Source organism: Mastomys coucha, unplaced genomic scaffold (genome assembly GCF_008632895.1).
Source record: "Mastomys coucha isolate ucsf_1 unplaced genomic scaffold, UCSF_Mcou_1 pScaffold6, whole genome shotgun sequence".
Lineage (NCBI taxonomy): Eukaryota > Metazoa > Chordata > Mammalia > Rodentia > Muridae > Mastomys > Mastomys coucha.
Genome location: NW_022196912.1, coordinates 84,173,980 through 84,193,349, shown reverse-complemented (window position 1 = coordinate 84,193,349; position 19,370 = coordinate 84,173,980). Strand labels below are relative to the sequence as shown.

The 19,370-nt window shown below is 39.5% G+C and overlaps 1 protein-coding gene across 1 annotated transcript in view; it reads left to right on the top strand.

The window, feature by feature from the left end:
- Positions 1-19,370, top strand: part of Nemf (nuclear export mediator factor) — a 53,891-nt gene that overhangs the window by 18,866 nt on the left and 15,655 nt on the right. The window contains exons 11-18 of the mRNA XM_031357722.1: positions 1,199-1,276; positions 1,364-1,572; positions 1,773-1,958; positions 2,984-3,047; positions 5,466-5,554; positions 12,835-12,938; positions 13,669-13,731; positions 18,032-18,144. Coding sequence (XP_031213582.1) covers positions 1,199-1,276; positions 1,364-1,572; positions 1,773-1,958; positions 2,984-3,047; positions 5,466-5,554; positions 12,835-12,938; positions 13,669-13,731; positions 18,032-18,144 — 906 coding nt within the window. The remainder of the gene's footprint in view (positions 1-1,198; positions 1,277-1,363; positions 1,573-1,772; positions 1,959-2,983; positions 3,048-5,465; positions 5,555-12,834; positions 12,939-13,668; positions 13,732-18,031; positions 18,145-19,370) is intronic.

Here is a 19,370-nt window from a genome sequence, read left to right as displayed (position 1 = left end):
TATGTGTTTGCCTGTATGTATGTATGTATGTATACCGTACGTGTGCCTGGTGCCCATGAGGGTCAGAAGGGGATTCCCTGGAACTGAAGTTAGAGATGACTGAGTCACCTGGGGCCTCTGTAAGAACAGCAGGTGCTGTTAACCACTGAGTCATCTTTCCAGCCCCTACTTTGTACTTATAAAGAACAGAGATGGCTCAGTGGGTAAGAATGCGCAATGCTCTTCCAACGGACCCAAGTTTGGTTCATGCACCCACACTAACTGCCTGTGACTCCAGCTCAAGGGAAGTTTTTACTCTCTCTGAACTTTATCGGCACTGTACTCACATGCACACATGAATGAGAATAAAATATCAGATTTATTTTATTTTGTGTGTATTAGTGCTTTTGCCTGCATGTATGTCTCTGTGCCACATGTATGTGGTATCTAAGGAAGTGGTGCACCTACATGTGGGTGCTGGGAGTTGAACCTGGAGCCTTTGTAAGAACAAGTCTCTTAACCACTGAGCCAACTCTCCAGCCCCAAGAATAAAATATGTCTAAATACATATTTTACAAAAGAATTTATGAAGGGGTAGAAAGAGCTAATGTGTTAAGAATACATACTGCTCTTCCAGAGAATCAAAGTTTAGTTTTTAGTAGCAGCATTGAGCTGATCAGAATTGCCTCTGACTCCACCTCCAGGAGATCCAGTGTCCTCTCTCGCCTCCATGAGCACTTGCAGTCCAGTGCACATTCACACACATGTAATTAAAATAAATTAAATTTTTTTATTTGGGACTATTGATATATCTCAGTGGTAGAATGCTTTTTTTGTGTGTGTGCATGAGGCCCTGGGTTTGATCCCTAATACCACTTAAAAAGAAAAATCTATCTAGTATGTCATAGGAAATCTTGAATTCTGCCTGTTTGAATAATGCTAAGGAAATTTGGGGCCATACTTTACATATAATTTCCCTGTACCCAAAGCACACATTCTATATAGGGAGTGGAAGGCAGATAGAGTCAGTATATCAGCATGACATTTCTAAGAGGGTAAGACTTCAGGGAGCAAACTTTGGGGAAACTTTTTAAGTTGCCTATGTGGCAACCTTGACAGAGTAGAACCACTAACACAATGAGCTTTGGGAATTGATGGGTAGACGTGCTGTGCATTGAAAAAAATCTAACTTTTGAAAAATCTGTTTTGTTACACTAAGGAAAAACAAGCACTGAAGAAATTAGATAATGTCCGAAAGGATCATGAAAACAGATTAGAAGCTCTTCAGCAGGCTCAGGTATTAATGTTTAGCTTTTCCAATGCTTTCCAGAATAGGACAATCTCAGCTGGCATTACAGTAAATTCATTTTTTTTGTTTCTTAAGGAAATTGACAAACTGAAAGGGGAGCTCATAGAGATGAACCTGCAGATAGTTGACAGAGCCATTCAGGTAGTCCGAAGTGCATTAGCCAACCAGATAGATTGGACAGAAATTGGAGTGATTGTGAAAGAAGCACAAGCTCAAGGAGACCCTGTTGCTAGTGCAATCAAAGAACTAAAGCTGCAAACAAACCATGTTACGATGCTACTACGGTAAGTGTGGGTGTGGGTCTTAACAGTTAGTGCTTGTTTTTATCTCGTTAATTGTTCATTGCATTCTTCTTAATTTTTTCTTTGGGAATTCTCAGAAATAGAAAATACATAATGAAATCACTTCTAATTTTATAAGGAAATTTTGAAATGAAAAGTGATATCATCGACATTAGTGAAATACTATTGAATATTTTTAATAGAAATCCATACTTGTTATCAGAGGAGGAAGATGGTGATGGTGATACCAGCATTGAGAACACTGATGCTGAAGCACCAAAAGGGAAAAAAAAAAAGCAAAAGAACAAGCAGCTGCAGAAGCCTCAGAAGAACAAGCCGCTGCTTGTCGATGTGGACCTCAGCCTGTCAGCCTATGCCAATGCCAAAAAGTAAGCATTTAGCCAGTAAGTCTGCTTATGAATATTTTGCCTGCATGTATTATGTGTACCATTATGTGCCTGGTGCCTGAGGAAGCCAGAAAAGAGTATCAGATCCCTTGGAACTGGAGTTAGAGGTGGTTGTGAGCATCGGTGTCAGGACAGGAGCAAAGCCTGAGTCCTCTGGAAAAGTACCTTGTGCTCTGCTCTTTTTTTGTTTTGTTTTGTTTTGTTTTGTTTTTCAAGTCAGGGTTTCTCTGTGTAGCCCTGGCTGTCTTGGAACTCACTCTGTAGACCAGGTTGACCTCGGCATCTTGTGGTCTTAATGTTTGTGTCATATCTCCAGCCCCCATTGTAAACTCTTGGTAGTGTGTGTACAGTAAAACAATAGAATATTAACAATAGTCATTATTTTGCCTGTTGTATGAAAGACTTTTCTGGGGAAATGAAGCACACACACACACGCATGCACACACCCCTAGAAAGAAAAATATAATAAACCAAAGTAAGGATTGCACTAAAGTTTAACCTGATGAACCAGTGAGTTTTTATTGGTGTTACTAACTGGTGTATGAGTGAGATGAGTGAGGGCTGACTTAGTGGAGCAAGGCTAGTGCAGAAGCAACCACACCTCTGCAAGGCTACCTCAGCATCGGTAATGCTTCAGGAAAGCTGGATCTGGAAGCCTGTGCTGTTGGAGGCACATCAATAAGTCCAAGAGATCTCTTGCAATTCAGTTGGCAGTCTCCTTCTCAAGCAGCCGCTTACTGGTTCTCTAACTGGAGGGAGACCCTGAATCTTGCAGGCTACAGCTTTCTCAGACATGTGAAGTCTGTTCACTTCCTGGGTCTTAAGAGACCCTCCTTGAAGGTGTTACTAAGAAGATCAATGTGGAGGAAACTGCTATGGAGCTTAGGTGTATACTTCTTTTGTAGTAATTTTGTGCTCTATACAACTTGGTTCTATATGATTTAAGACTAAAATTAAAAACTAAAAATAGATTTCACTTAATATTTAAGATAGATTTGTTTTTCTAGATATTATGACCATAAGAGATATGCTGCTAAAAAAACACAGAGGACTGTTGAAGCTGCTGAGAAGGTAATGTGGTAGAGTGATGCTCATTGCTTTGGGCAGGTTTTGTTTTGTTTTGTTTTGGGTTTTTTGGGTCTTTTTTTCGAGACAGGGTTTCTCTGTGCAGTCCTGGCTGTCCTGGAACTCACTCTGTAGACCAGGCTGGCCTAAAACTCAGAAATCCACCTGCCTCTGCCTCCCAAGTGCTGGGATTAAAGGTGTGCGCCACCACCACTCGGCATACTTTGGGCAGTTTTAATGGCTTTTCCTGCTTAAGAGAGGTTTTCTAATTTAGAAATCTTAGTTTTAATTTTGCTTTAAATGTGCCTATTTCTTGTATTTACTTTCTTCTGTCATCCTGTACGTCTCTCTTTCCCCATTTCAGTAAATAGCACTTTCATTCTTACCTGCTCAAATGTTAGAAATATCCAGAGCTCTTTCCTCTTAAACCATATCCAGTTCTGTCGTTTACTGCTGTTAGTGTGTGTGTGCATGTGTATGCTCATTATACCACAGGGAACATGTCAGGCAGAGGACAGTTTTGTAAATTTACTTCCCTCCTTCCTTTCTGAGGGCTCCAGAGATTACACTCGTGTTGTCAGGCTTTGCAGCAAGTCCTTTTTACCCCTGAGCCATCTTCCAGTCCTATTTACTTCTGGTTCTCAATTTAATGCATAAGCAACTTACTGAGTACTGTGTCACTTGACCATAGTTCCAGGATTTGGAAAGTGGAGGCAGAATGGTCATGAGTTCAAGGTCATCCTAACCTGTACAGTTGAGTTTAAGACCAGCCTTTGACACAAGAGACAAAAATAAGTGCGCGCGCATGCGCACACGCGCGCGCGCACACACACACACACACACACACACACACACACACACACACACACACGAGTAAGCACTCACTCCCTTCCCCCACTGTGTTCTGTTCTCGACCCAGCAGCATGGTGATATTTTAAATCACAAGCTAACTCCACCTAAAAGCATGCATCCCATCTTAATACGATTTAGAGCTCTTTTTCTAGCCCTGCATAATCTGTTCACCTTTACCTCATTTCCTGAATTTTTTCATTTATATACTTTTCCTGGCTACACGGAATCTTAACTGTTCCCAGAACCATAGTGCACTGCTGTGCTCAGAGTCTTTGTACTTTTGCTGCTCTTTCTTGCTGAAATGCTCTGCTCTCAGATTTTCAAGGTTTTTTATCCCTCCATTTGTTCATTTACACATCTGCCTAAGTGAGACATCAGAGAAGCCTTTGTTGACCAATTTTGCTAAAAATAATGCCATCTTCAATCTCATTTTACTTTGCTGTTTTTCTTAACTCCTCATCTGATATGAAACTATTGGAATATTTGTGGTTTTCCTTTAGAGTGTAAGCCCATAAAAGTACCATTGTTGCCAGGTGTAGTAGCACGTCTTTAATCCCAGCACTAGGGATGCAGAGGCAGGTGGATATCTGTGTTTGAGGTCAGCCTGGTCTATATGGTGAGGGATACATATTGAGTTCCAGGCTGGCCAGAGCTATATATAATATAAAATAACAAAACGTGTCATGTTGTTCTGTTCATTGTTGTGTTCTAGTCCCCAGAGCAGTGGCTCTCAACCTTCCTAATGCTGCAGCCCTTTAATGCAGTTCCTTATGTTATGGTGACCCCCCCAACCATGCCACTTTTGCTATTATAATATGGTTGTATTATAAATATCTGCTATGCAGGATATTTGATATGCAACCCCTGTGAAAATGTTGTTCGGGTCTCAGGGATTGCGGCCCACAAGTTGAGAACCAATGCTCTAGAGTATTGTCTGGAACAAGGAGATACTTTATATCTATTAAATGAGTAACTTCCATGATCTAGTCTCTAGTATCCAGGCTAGCCTCATAATTGTTTTATAGCCAGCCTCAAACTCAAGATCTTCTTGCCTCTACCTCGCAGGTGCTGAGATTATAGGAGTACAGTACTGTTCCCAGCAACAGGAGGTTCTTAGTCTGTAGGTCTTAAAATTTTGCATATAATACATAAAAAATACAATATTTAATTTATTTTACTTTTTAAGGCAGATACCTTTTATTTTTCATTATACATATATTTGTGTGCATAATTCAAATCACTTTATGACAGAAGGTATTTTTTCCATTAAGATTTTTGCACATAGTTCATATATGGAGATTAGAGGGCAACTTGTGGGTGCTGGGGATCAAACTCAGGTCGTCAGGTTTGGCAGCAAGTGCCTTTACTCACTGAACCCTCTCATAGACCCTTAAAAGTATTTAGTAAGCTGGGTGCGGTGGCATGGGCTAAGACAGAATGATCTCTGTGAGTTAGATAGAGCCAGCCTGGGCAGTGGAGTGAAAGCTGTCTAAAGCAGTTTGTTATGCTGTTGTGTACTTTGGTGTTCTGTAAATGTATCTTAAAATTATTTCAATTTTTTTATATAAATAGGCATTCAAATCAGCAGAAAAGAAAACAAAGCAAACCTTAAAAGAAGTGCAAACAGTTACTTCTATCCAAAAAGCAAGAAAAGTGTATTGGTAAGTGTTCTACTCTTTTTTATGCTTAGTTTTTCTTTTTATTGGAATTACGTATATCATTTAGAATGTCAAGCAGACATTGTGTTATACAGAGCTGGCTGTGAAACCAGTAGTCCTGTAATTCATCATCCTTAACCCACTGTCCTCTCAATGAAAGTACTCTTTAGTTCTAGTTCTTTCTATTTGTTACTTATTCATTAATTGTGTGGTGTGTGGGTGTATGAATGGGGAAATCTGCCATGGAGCATATAGGAAGGGGTCAGAGGTCAGTGTTCAGCAGTTGTTTCTCTCCCTCCACCATATGTGTTCTAGGTATTGAACTCAGGTTTGTTGGCAAATGCCTTTACCCTCTGAGTCATCTCTCTAGTGTCTGCTTTTACCTCTTTTAGGCCTGATATTTATATTCACCTGTTTCTCTCTGTAATAGCTTGTATTGCTACTTCATGGATTTTGTTGTTCTAGAATCCTTCATTGACCTCTCATTGTGGAAGATGAGAATTTCAGTTTCTTTCCACTTGTGTTAATGTTACATACAGACATAATTTTGTCAAAGTTGATGATCAACTTTATTATTTTTATGGATTGATACTCCGTTGTTGTTACAGCTGAGCATGTAGTATTCTGTCTTCCTTTCTTGCTCGGTTTTTCTGTTGTCGTTTTGTCTTCCTTTAAGTTAAAAAAATTACCTGGGGCTGGAGAAATGGCTCAGTGGTTAAGAGCACATATTACTCTGGCAAGGGACTTGAATTCAGTTTCCAGCACTTGTGTTGGGCAGTTTACAACTACCTGTAACTCCAGCCACGTAACTCAGCTATGGGGTGGGAGGTAGTGGGACGCTTGCTAGTGCAGTGGCATACAACTGGATGCTAACTACTTACAAGGCTGAGGCTGGAACACGGCTTGAGCCTGGGTGTTTGGGATCAAGCTGGGCAATGTGAGACTTCACCTTAAAAACAAACCCAATCCACAGGTGGTAGAGTGCTTGCCTAGCATGTGCAGTGTCCTACATCAGTCCCCAGCTCTCACAACTGCAGAGAAGCACACCCCTGCAATCCCAGCACTTGATGAGAGGCTGAGGTAGAGGAGTTGACTTTAAGACTAGTCTTGCTACACAACAGACTCTGTCTTATAAATACACCTTTAAAAATGCCTTTTTTTTTTAAATCACAAATTCAGTGTCAAACTTTCAACTATATTTAAATACATTAGAATGCCATTAGTATTACCTTTTTGGTTATATCAGAGATCTTAGTTTTATTTATATTATGGTGCTACACTTAAACCGGGGCCTTCACAGATTAGGCCACATGCTTACTCCTAGAGATTTTCTAACTATAGTATTTTTTTTCCTATATATATATGTTTTATTTACTTATTTACTTATTTATTTATTAATTTATTTTTTCGAGACTGGGTTTCTCTGTGTATCCCTGGTGGTCCTAGAACTTGTAATGTAAACCAGGCTGTCCTTGAACTCAAAGATCATCCTGCCTTTGGTTCCTAAATGCTGGGATTAAAGGCATGTGCCAACCTGACTGGCTTATATATATATTTATTGTCATTTAAGCATCTGTTCATCTCCTTTTTCTTTTTTCCAAAATTTCATTTTTGTTATTAAAATGTAATTGCATCACTTCCCACTTTGCCTTTCCCCTCCTAACCTCTCCCATTCTCTACTCCACTCCCTCTCAAACTGATGGACTCTTTTTCTTTCTATAATTTATGGGTTTTTTTGTTTGTTTTCTAGATAGGGTTTCTCTGTGTAGCCCTGGCTGTCCTGCAACTCACTCTGTAGACCAGGCTGGCCTCGAACTCAAAAATCCACCTGCCTCTGCCTCCCAAGTGCTGGGATTAAAGGCCTGTGCCACCACTGCCTGGTTTAATTTATGTTTTATAAGGCTGTCATAATCTAAAGCGCCCAGTGTGAATACATGGTTGGGATTATAGTTACCATCATGTTAGGCCTTTATTGTTTCCTTTTTATTGATGGCTCATGTATGCTGTGTTACCTCGCCTTCTGGTAGGGTGAGGAAAGGAAACCAAAGACATAGTTAGAGCTGGAAAGAAGATGGAGAACTATTTGAGCAGACTTTTAGCCAGTCCTCCTGTTTTAAACCCTGTTTTAAACCCCATCTTAAAACTCTACTTCTAGCCAGGTGGTGGTGGTGCATGCCTTTAATCCCAGCATTTGGGAGGCAGAGGCAGGTGGATTTCTGAGTTTGAGGCCAGCCTGGTCTACAGAGTCAGTTCCAGGACAGCCAGGGCTACACAGAGAAACCCTGTCTCGAAAAATCAAAAACAAAACAAAACAAAAAAAACCCTCTATTTCTTTAAGTTGCTATCTTTTGTTGTGTGTTAGTTTGTTTTGAGTCAGGGTTTCCCTGAGTAGCCCACACTAACCTTGAACTTAGGATCCTTTTGACTCAGCTTTCAAAAGTTTATGCTACCATATCTCATTTATGTTACATATTTGAGTTTTGGATTGTAAAAGGATTTGTTTTCTTGGGCTCAAATGTCATTTTAGGACTCAGCTTCCTAAATTTGATATGATCACTTGGTCGCTTTTCATTTTTAAAAGTTCTTATGTGTTTTTTTGCTTTCCTTCCCTTTGTGTTTAGTTTGGTTACGCTTGACATCTCTTTTGATCAGATTGACCTATAATCTTCATTTCTTGTAGTATTCTTATCAGGTAGACATATCAAGGTCATAGTGCCTCATAAAACAAGCTAGAAATTTTTTTTTTTTTTAGTTGTCTTTAAATGTGGATAGAATTTATTTATAAAGTAGGATGATCCCAAAATGTTCCTTATGGGAAAGTGTTTAAAAAGCTAGCCATGGTGGCACACATTTTTAATTCCAGCACTCAGGGAGAGGCAAGTGAAAATCTATCAGTTTGAAGACAGCCTGATCTACAGAGTGAGTTCTAGAACAGCCAGGGTTACACAGAGAAACCCTGTGTATTGGGGTAAGGGGTGGGGAGTTAAGTGTATATTACGAATTTGAATTCTTTGTTATTTTGTTTTTAAGGTTGGTTTGTTTGTTTGAACACAAAGTCAGTCTCTCTTTCTTTCCTTCTCTCTCTCTTTCTCTCTCTCTCTCTCTTTCTTTCTTTGACTGATCTTGAATTCACTGTTGTAGGCCAGGTTGCCTAGTTGCAATTTTCTGACATAGCCTCCCAAATATTCCAGATTACAGACCCAGATAACCCACTATCCCTAGTTTTCTTTGTAGAATTTGATTACTTAGATTATCTAGCAGTGGTTCTATTCTCAGAAGGTTTATAAATTGTTGATTTGTCCATTTTCTCTTTTCTGCCACTTTTGCTTTCTTTGAGGCTACAGTCAATAGAAATGTGGAGCTGTCATCTAATTGGGCTTCTTTCGTTAGTGTGTGCATGCCACATCTTTTCCACTCTTTATTTTAGTCTTTCTATAACCTATATTTTACACACATAACACACACACACATACACATACAAAGACACACAAACACTCTCTTTCTCACTCCTTTTGTTTTCTGGTCTGATAGTTTTCCATATACAAGTTAGTGCATTTGTACCACATGTAATCTCTTGTTATTTGGAGCTTACACAGACCCATCTTGCCATTTGCTTTCTATTTGCCCCATCTGTCCTGTGTGTCTTCTTTATTGCACTTTGTATATTGACGATTTTTTTTTCTGACTTCTGATTTGTTGTTTTTCTCATTGTGACAAAATACCAGGAAAAACAACTTAGAAAGGGTTTATTATGGCTCATAGTTTGAGGATGCATATCTCAAACTACGTGCTGGGGAGAGGGCATAGCAAGGAAGGCATGGTGGCGAAGTCGAGGGAGCTAGTCACGTGTCGATAGTCAGGAAGCAGCTCACTTTTTCCTTTATTAGTGCAGAATCCCAGTCTGTGGGATTGTGCCACTCATATTCAGGGTGGGTCTTCTGTCTTCAGTTAAACCTTTCTGGAAACACCCTCTTGAATATACTCAGAAGTCTGTTTCCTTGATGATTCTGAATTTACTCATGTTTATAAGTAAGATTAGCTGTCACAGCTTCTTAGTTATATTATTCCTCATCAGGTGTATATTCTTTTACTAGACTGATCAAAGGATACATATTTTATTTCTCCTATTCACTATTTGTTTGTCCTTGTCTTTCTAGAAATCTCTTTTCTGTCAGTTAGGGAATTTAATAAGGAATTAAAGTCACTTAGCAAGGAGAAAAATATCTTTATGTGAAAAAAGAAAGAATACAGAACATTGTCTACTGTGCCTAAAAAGTAACAAGGCTGGAATGAATGTTTCAGCTTCTTTGTGCATAAAGAAACTGAAGTTCTATATAGAAGACCTAACCACAGTGCCTCCCTGTTAGGCAGTGATGAGAAACTGAAGTGATGCACCATACTTTTTGTAAACTTTTAACATTTTTTGAACCAGTATGCTCTCCCCAATCAGAAATTAGATTAGGGGCTTAATGCCTGTGCTGAGGATGCAGAGATGTGTCTCTGTGAGTTTGAGGCCTGCCTGGTTAATATAGTGAGTTCTAGGACAGCCAAGGATACATAGAAACTCAATCTCAAAACACCATTACCAACAACAACAAAATCACATTAGGGGCATAGATGTAACTCATTAGCACTTTCCTAGCACAGCTGAGTCCATGGGTTGTATCTCTGGCAGTGTTAAAAACATACAAACAAAAAAATATTAGAAACCAGGCATGGTTTCATATTTCTATAATCCTGGCATTCATGAAGTTCAGGCAAGATGATCATGAGGCCAAGGCTAGCTTGAGCTACTTAATTGAGACCCTGTCTCCAAAACAAAATAGGGCAAGTGATGTTGTTCAGTGATGAGTATTTGACTAACATCCAAGTTTCTAGATACTTGTTAACAAATAAGTCAAGATTAACTTGAATTCTGTCTCCAGCACCAATTAAGTAAATAAATAATCAGAAAATAAAATAATAAAATCCTGCCGGGTGGTGGTGGCTCAGGCCTTTAATCCCAGCACTTGGGAGGCAGAGGCAGGCAGATTTCTGAGTTCGAGGCCAACCTTGTCTACAGAGTGATTTGCAGGACAGCCAGGGCTACACAGAGAAACCCTGTCTCAAAAAACCAAAAAGAAAAAAAAAAGAAAAGAAAACCCTTTCCTATTATATTTTGAAGGATATGATAGAGTATTCCTTGATGCCTATATGTTATATTTTAAAGTTTTAAGTGGTATAGATATAATCATATAAAGATATTTCTGTTACATATATAATATACCAGATCTTTATTTTTATTTTTTATCTATATTGTCTGTCACTTTCTTTTTTTTTTGTAGAGAAATTTCTTTATTATTATTAGTAGTAGTAGTATTAGTATTAGTAGTATTAGTATTAGTAGTATTAGTAGTAGTAGTAGTAGTATTAATCATCCCATTCGTTTACGTCTCAAATGACATCCTCTTTTGCGTTACTCCTCCACAAAATTCCATCTTCCCTCTCCACTCTCCCCTTTGCCTCTATGAGTGTGCTCCCCTACGCCCCCCACCTACCCACTCCTGCCCCACTGCTCCAGCATCCCCCTACTACTCTTCCCCCTCCCCCACCCTGGGATATTTTCTTAATTACATTTCAAATGTTTTCCCCTTTCCAGGTCCCCCCTTCAGGAACCCCCTCTCCCACTCCCCTCCCCCTGCCTCTGTGAGGGTGCTCCCCTACCCACCCACTCTCCAAGTCTGTCATTTTCTAATTGTCATATAAACACACTCTGTTATAACTTCTTAATTTCAATTTTCTAAGTGTGGTTGTTTAATGTCTATGAATAGCTGTGTTCTACTTATGGCCAGTAGAGGGTGTCAGATTCCGTGGGACTGGAGTTGTTACAGCTCATTCATTGTGAACTGCCATGTTGATTCTGAGAATCAAACCCAGGTCCTCTGGAAGAGCAGCAAATGCTCTTAACTACTGAGCAATTCCTCCATCCTGTTATTCATTCTGTCTTGATAATAAACTAATTAATGAAAACCCTAGGTACTTTGTCATTTCAGAAAAGCTGTAATAGTACTTTTTTGAAGGGTAGAGGGGTATCATAGGGAATGAGACAGTATCTCCCTAGATAGCCCAAACATGCCTTGAATTTGATTCTCTTGGCTTATCCTCCCAGGTGCTGGGATTATAGGTATGTCCCATCCCACCTGGAATAATTTCTTGCTTTACCAGTGGTCCAGAACCTATTTGGTATCCTGATGAAAGAAAGCTGAATATTAGGACATTTGATATTTTTGTACCTTTGATTTGTATAGTTAATTCATTGTTTTGCCATCCTTAAGTTTAAGAATACTATCTATATAAAGTAAAATAATTTGGGGGCTGGAGAGATAAATGCCTTAGTGGTTGAGAACTACTTATTACTCTTCCAGAGGACTGGAGTAGAGTTCTCAAGCACCTACATCAGGCAGTGTAGAATCTTCTGTAACTCCAGCTCCACAGGCTTCAGTACACCCTCTTTGGGACTCCCTGGGCACCTGCTTTTATGCGTACATATCCATATGCAAATACACACATATACATATAATTTAAAAAAAAATTTTAAAGAAATAAATAGATCCAGGCAGTTGATGGCACATGGCATTTAGGAGGCAGAGGCAAGGTGAATCTCTGAGTTTGAGGACAGATTGGTCTACAGAATGAGTTCCAGGACAGCTGTGGCTACACAGAGAAACCTTGTCTCAAAAAGAGAGAAGGGGGCTGCAGGGGGAAACAGACTTGGTTTGTGGGTTGTTGTTTTTCAGATAGGTTAATATGGCCTCGACTAGCCTTAAATTCATATATAGCTGTGGCTGGCCTTGAACCTCAGCTTCTGAGTACTAGGAACATAGGTATGTTTTACTCACTATACCTAGTGATATAACTTTTCTTATAAAATATAGTTTCTCCTCCTCTTCTTCCCCATCTTTGCCTCTTCTGCCCCTCCCTCTGACAGAGACAGGGTCTCATTGTATCACTGGGTGGCCTGGAACTCACAGAGATTCTCTTACCTCTGCCTCCCCAGTACTGGTGAGTGCCACTATGCCCTGACAGAATTTAATTTCTTTGAAGACTATTGTAAAAACTATATTATATGTTTTTAGTAAAATTTGCTCATGCTTGAATGGTAGTTGTGCCATTGGATTGCTGATACCTTGTTCTATACAGGCATGACAACTTCCTGTTTTGTTATACTTTGTTTTGAAAATGTTATGAATTCAGGCTTTTTTTTTTTTTAACAAAAAAATGTTAACTTTGATTTCTTTCTATAGGTTTGAGAAATTTCTGTGGTTCATTAGTTCAGAGAACTATCTAATTATAGGTGGTCGGGATCAGCAGCAGAATGAGATCATTGTGAAAAGATACTTAACACCAGGTGAGGTTAAAGTTGTATGACATTTTCTCTTAAACGACTTTATCAGTTGTTTCACTAGTAGGCACTGGTTTTTATCTTATACTCTTGTTTCCCAGTTAATTAGAGAATTAACACTTTATGGCTTACCTTTTGTTGAAGTCTTTGCCACTTTTTGTTAAGTACCAGAAGTACTGCCAAGCTAATCTGTTTTGTTGGACTTTTGATCTTCTGCTATATTTACAAAATAGTTTCCAGTTCTCCAAGCCATGGTGGAGCACATTTTTTTAAAGTTTAGTGTTTTGGTGCTAAAATTTGTGACCATTTTTCCAGTTTACAAATAGGACTTCAAGCTGGGTGTAGAATGCATACCTAGAGTTGCAGCTGCTAAAGAGGCTAAGTCTAGAAGACCACTTGATCCCAGAAGTTTCAGACTAACCGAAGTAGCATAAAGAGACGCTGCTTCAAAAAAGAAAGGAAGCAGGCTGGAGGGAGGGCTCAGCAGTGAAGAGGGCTTGTGTCTCTTGCAGCTGACCTGAGCTTAGTTCTCAGCAGTTACACAGTGGGTCACAGCCACGTGTGACCACAGTTCTTCCTTCTATAGACACTGCATACAGGTGTTTCACTTACACATATGCAGACAGAACATTCCTGCACATAAGATTTTAAAATAAAGTAAAACATTTGGAAGAAAGCAAAACAAAACAAAAGAAATAGGATTTAAAGTATCATTTCACATTTGTTTTTATTTAAGGAGACATTTATGTACATGCTGATCTTCATGGAGCTACCAGCTGTGTAATTAAGAATCCAACAGGTAATATATTTCCATTGTCTGGAATTTTCTTTTTTCAATATATCTTATTTTGCATGTGTACCTATGGGAATGCGTATGTGTAATCCATGCAGTGCCTATGGGAATGTGTATGTGTAATCCATGAAGTGCCCATTGAGTCCAGAAGAAAAGAAGAAAGTGTTGATTCTCCTGGAAGTAGAGCCAAGGATTGGGCTCTGGGACTGACCTCAGAGCCTCTGCCAAAGCAGTGCACATTCTTCACTGCTGAGCCATCTCTCTGGCCCCCAGAAAGCATTCTTTTTGTTTTCTTAAAGAATTATCTTATGTATATGAGTACACTGTAGCTGTCTTCAGACACACCAGAAGAGGGGATTGAATCCCATTACAGATGGTTGTGAGCCACCATGTGGTTGCTGGGAATTGAACTCAGCAACCAATTGACCAGTTTTCCAGTTGACCTCTGGAAGACCAGTCAGTACTCGTAACCACTGAGCCATCTCTCCAGCCTCTGAAAGTATTCTTAATGTTACTGATAATCAAGAATTAGTAGTCAGCCTCCAGTACTGCAACCAACAAAAAAAGATGAAAAAAGATGTAATGATATAAGAACACTGCATGAATGTAATAGTCATAGCATATGTGTCCAGCAGTTATGTCTGGTTTGTGGGAAACCAGACAGTGATGGAGTTGAGTAGATACAAGTATATACAATAATATTTTGAAATGTTAACATTGAACATGAATAAATAATTAAAATAGTAAATTAACAAGGAAATAGAAGACTTGAACACATTGATATCTAAATCTACCAATATCTCTAGAACACCATCTAACAAGTATACAGAAAACATTCTCAGTATAGATTATATGATAGAAGAAATAGAAAATTGAAGTAAATCCATAACAAGTAAAGAGGCTGAGTTAGGTAATAAATAAACAAAAACACTTCATAAAGGAAAATTCCAGGGCTGGAGAGATGGCTCCGTGGTTAAGAGCACTGACTGCTCTTCGGAAGGTCATGAGTTCAAATCCCAGCAACCACATGGTGGCTCACAACTACCCGTAATGAGATCTGACGTCCTCTTCTGGTGTGTCTGGAGACAGCTATAGTGTACTTACATATAATACATAAATAAATCTTTAAAAAAGAAAAAGAAAAAAATCCCAGCTGGGTAGTAATTGAAACTGCCTGCAGTTTCACGAACTGGGTTCTCTCAGCGGAGGGAACAAGGAACTGAAAGAGAATTCGAAATGTGAGAGAAATCACGAAGCCAAGATGAGTTCCAGTCAAGGCTTCAACTTTATTTAGAAAGGCCAGGATTTTTATAGTTACACCAAAGGGAAACCAAATCTCTAGGTTACATGATATTTGCATAACATAAACACTGCAGAAAAGGTCAGGTGCCAAAGTCCCCAGCAAGTCGGATGTCTTCAGGCCGTGGGCAGGCATGGAATAACTCAGTGTGTGAACTTCCAGGCTTCTTCAAAGAGAGAACTGACAGTCTACGGAGACTGCCAGAGTCCGACGGTTGAGCTGAGGGGGGAGGTAACAAGTAATGGTGCATATGTTTAATCCAGTACTCAGGAAGGAAAGGCAGTCGGGTATCTGTGAGTTTGAGGCTAGCCTGGTCTACAGAGGAAGTTTCAAGACAGCTAAGGCTACACAGAGAGACTCTGTATGGAAAACAAACAACAAATAACAAAAAAACCAAACAAAACTAAACAAAAAAAGGAAAGAAATGAAAATCCTGGACTCAAAAAATGCACATATGTAATCTCAGCACTCTGGAGCCTGAGGCAGGTGGATAACCAAATTTCAGGCCTTTCTGTCTGTGTAATGAGATCTTTAGTCTTAAGTCATTTGATGTGGGAGGGTCCTGCTTATAGTGGGTAGGGACAGGATAGTCCTCGGGTGTTGGCCCTGATGCTGTAAGAAAGTAGACTGAGTAAGCCACAGTGAGCAAGCTAGTAAGCAGCGCTCCATGGCTTCTGCATCAGCTCTGCCTTCAGGTTTCAGCCTGGTTTGAGTTTCTTTCTTGGCTTCCCTCAATGCACTAGATCCTCCTCAAAGTTGCTTTTTTGGTTGTAGTGTTTTATCACAGCAATAGAAATAGAAACCCCAAACTAAGATGGTAATAAAATGAAATTCAAGATGCTCAAATTGACAAGTAAAAAATACGATTTTTTTTTAAAGATTTATTTATTTATTTATTATATGTAAGTACACTGTAGCTGTCTTCAGACGCACCAGAAGAGGGCATCAGATCTCATTACGGGTGGTTGTGAGCCACCATGTGGTTGCTGGGATTTGAAATCATGACCTTCCGAAGAGCAGTCAGTGCTCTTCCCTGCTGAGCCATCTCACCAGCCCAAAAATACGATCTTTTTATATGTGTGTGTATGTATATATGTGTGTGTGTATGTATATATATGTATGTATGTATGTGTGTTTTGTTTGGTGTGAGCATATATATGTGTGGATGTGAGTATGTGTTTGCTTTTTGTTTTTGTTTGTATTTTGGTTTTGGAAACAGGGTCTCTATAGCTCTGGCTGGCCTGGAACTCACTTATGTAGGCCAGGCCAGCCTCAAATTCTCAGAGATCCTTGCCTCTGCTTCCTGAGTGCTGATATGAAAGGTGCTTGGCACCAGGGCCACCCTTGTTTTTTTAAAAAACCTAAGGAAATTACCAGACTTTTAGAATCACAATAAACAAGCAACAATGTGCACACAGCCTAAGATGGATACAAAACAAGTTAACTAAGTGTGATGGTGCAGTTGTGAAGTAGAGGCAGTAAACTCAAGTTCCAGGTCATTCTTAACCAGCCTGCACTATGTGATGCCCTGTATCCAAAAAAAAAGGAAGAGGAAAAGGAAATACATGGTATTTCTGTATACTTATATCTTAGTTACCTCTCTATTATTGTGATAAAACACTGTCACCAAAGCAACTTCTTAGAGAGTTTAACTAGGCCTGTGTTTTCAGAGGACTGAGAGCTTTTGATGAAGAGACAGGCTTCCAACAGTGGTGGCAGGTTGCTGGAGCAGCAGCTGAGAGCTTACATGCATATGTATAAACAGGTCAGAGAGATTATATTGGGATGGCAGGAGGCGTTTGAAACCTTAAGCACCCCCAGTAACACACCTCTTCAACAAGGTTACACCCCCCTCCCCCAAATTCCTCCCAAGCAGTCACCCACTGGAAACCAAGTATTCAACTGCCTGAAATTTATAGGGAGCTTCTCATTGAAACCACCATAACTAGCAATGAATAGATTGATAAACAGACATAATAACATTAAAAGAATAAAATAAGGAGTGTGGGGTGTAACTCAGAAGAGTGCTTATCTAACAGGCATTGATCTCCAGTGCCACATAGACCAGGCATGATGGTGCAAACCTGTAATCCTAGCATTCAAGAAGTAGAGGTGAGAGGATCAGAAATTCACCTTGGCTATCAGCTGTGCAGCAGTTTATATAGCTGCCTGGGCTGAAGGAAGAGAAATAGGAGTTATGGCTCCTTGGTACAGGACCTTTCTTTTTTGGGGGGGGTGTCAAAACAGGGTTTCTTTGTATAGCCAAGGCTGTCCTGGGACTCACTCTGTAGACCAGGTTGGCCTTGAACTCAGAAATCCACTTGCCTCTACCTCCCAAGTGCTGGGATTAAAAGTGTGTGCCACCACCGCCCAGCATACAGTACCTTTCTAACATGCATGAAACCCTGACTTTTAGTTCATTTCATCATAAAATTAGTAATAAACTTGCTAATATAGAGAAGCCTATAGAGAAAAATCTGTAAAATATTAAAGGAAAGTAAAGAAAAAAAAGCCAGGTGTGGCAGATCATACCTACAATCCCAGGAGCAGAAGCTGGAGGACCACTTTAAATTCTAGGCTAGACACAAAAGGCTACATATAAGTCCATTTATCTGAACTTGTCAAAATAGGGACAGAAAGAATCTTAGTGATTGCAGGTAGCCAATTTGGAAAGGAAGTATGAGTGTTACTAGTACATACAAGGTTGCTTTGGGGGAGGTCCTAATAGAAATGCTTTGGAATTATATATGCAGTAAAAATCACACTTCATTATCTCGTGTGCATGAGAACACACACAAAGAAGTATAAAAAAATAAAATTTAAAAAATTTGGTTTTGGTTCCTAACACTACAACAGGTAGGTAGATAGGTAAATAGAATCTTGAAATGAAATGTGGTATCTTTGTTATACTATCTTTGTTATTCAAAGTTATACTAAGTATAACTTTGACATCTTGCTCTGTAGAAACCCTATACTTGGTATTGAAACGTGGCATTGCTATTACAGGAGAACCCATCCCTCCACGGACTTTGACAGAAGCAGGCACAATGGCACTTTGCTACAGTGCTGCTTGGGATGCACGTGTTATCACTAGTGCTTGGTGGGTGTACCATCATCAGGTAATAAGGGCTGTGGTCCATTTTCTTGAACTCTTAAGAGCTATACCATATCATTATAAATGGCAAGGATATAGAAGGTAGGCAGAGTACCTACCTTGATAAGGCTTATGTTTAAGCAGTGGAGAAAAATGTATGCATACTAGGTGGGAAGTGCTGTGAAGAAGAAAACAAAACAATTTTTGTTGTTGTTTTTAGCAAAGTCTCACTATGTAACTTTGGCTAGCTTGGAACTTGCTATGTAGACCAGGCTGGTCACAAAGATTTGCTTGTCTCTGTCTTCTGAGTGCATACCACACACCTGCTGCTGGTGGGTAAAGAACTAACTTCCTTCTCCTTCCTCCCTCCCTCCCTCCCTCCCTCCCTCCCTCCCTCCTTCCCTTTCTTCCTTCCTTCCTTCCTTCCTTCCTTCCTTCCTTCCTTACTTTGGTTTTTCAAGACAATTCCTTCCTTTGGTTTTTCAAGACAGTTTTTCTATGTATCCTTGGCTGTTTTTGAATTCACTTTGTAGACCAGGCTGGCCTCAAACTCAGATCCACCTGCCTCTGCCTCCTGACTACTGGGATTAAAGGGGTGTGCCACCACCAAAAATTTTAAAGCAAACAATGGAATAGATTCAGAGGAGCTACCATGTTGAATAAAATAACAGGTATTGGTAAGATTTGAATAAAGAGCCAAATGATGAGGTGACCTATGGAGTTCTGCCAGGTAGGGAATGATCTACTAGTAACTGAAATGTTGAACTAAAAAAACCTTTTTCCTATTTATCTTGGTTAGAAGTTTTTGAATTTTCTTTTACCTTTCCAGAAAACAAGCATAACTTGTGTCTTATGTATTCAATTCTGTTTTGTTTTTGTCATACTGGAGATTGCACTTAGAGACCTGCATTTTGAGCAAGTGCCCTTGGCCCGATGTTGTTATGAGATCTAAGTTTTTCTAGCTGGTATTGAACTCATTTTATATCCCACACAGGACTTGAACTCTCAGTCCTAGTACCTCAGTCATCCAGGTTCCTGGGACTACAGGCCTGTGCCACCAAGTCCAGTTGTTAGTGCTCTTTGATATTAATCCATTTTGTATTTGACTTTCCACTGCAAATAGATCTACATTTTCAAGAATTATAGCTGATAATGATGCATTAATTCTATAAGAAAAAATCTATTTCATTATCATCCTTGAGATTTGTTTCATTTTATGTTATTTATATTATTTGCTATTCTGTGATGTAG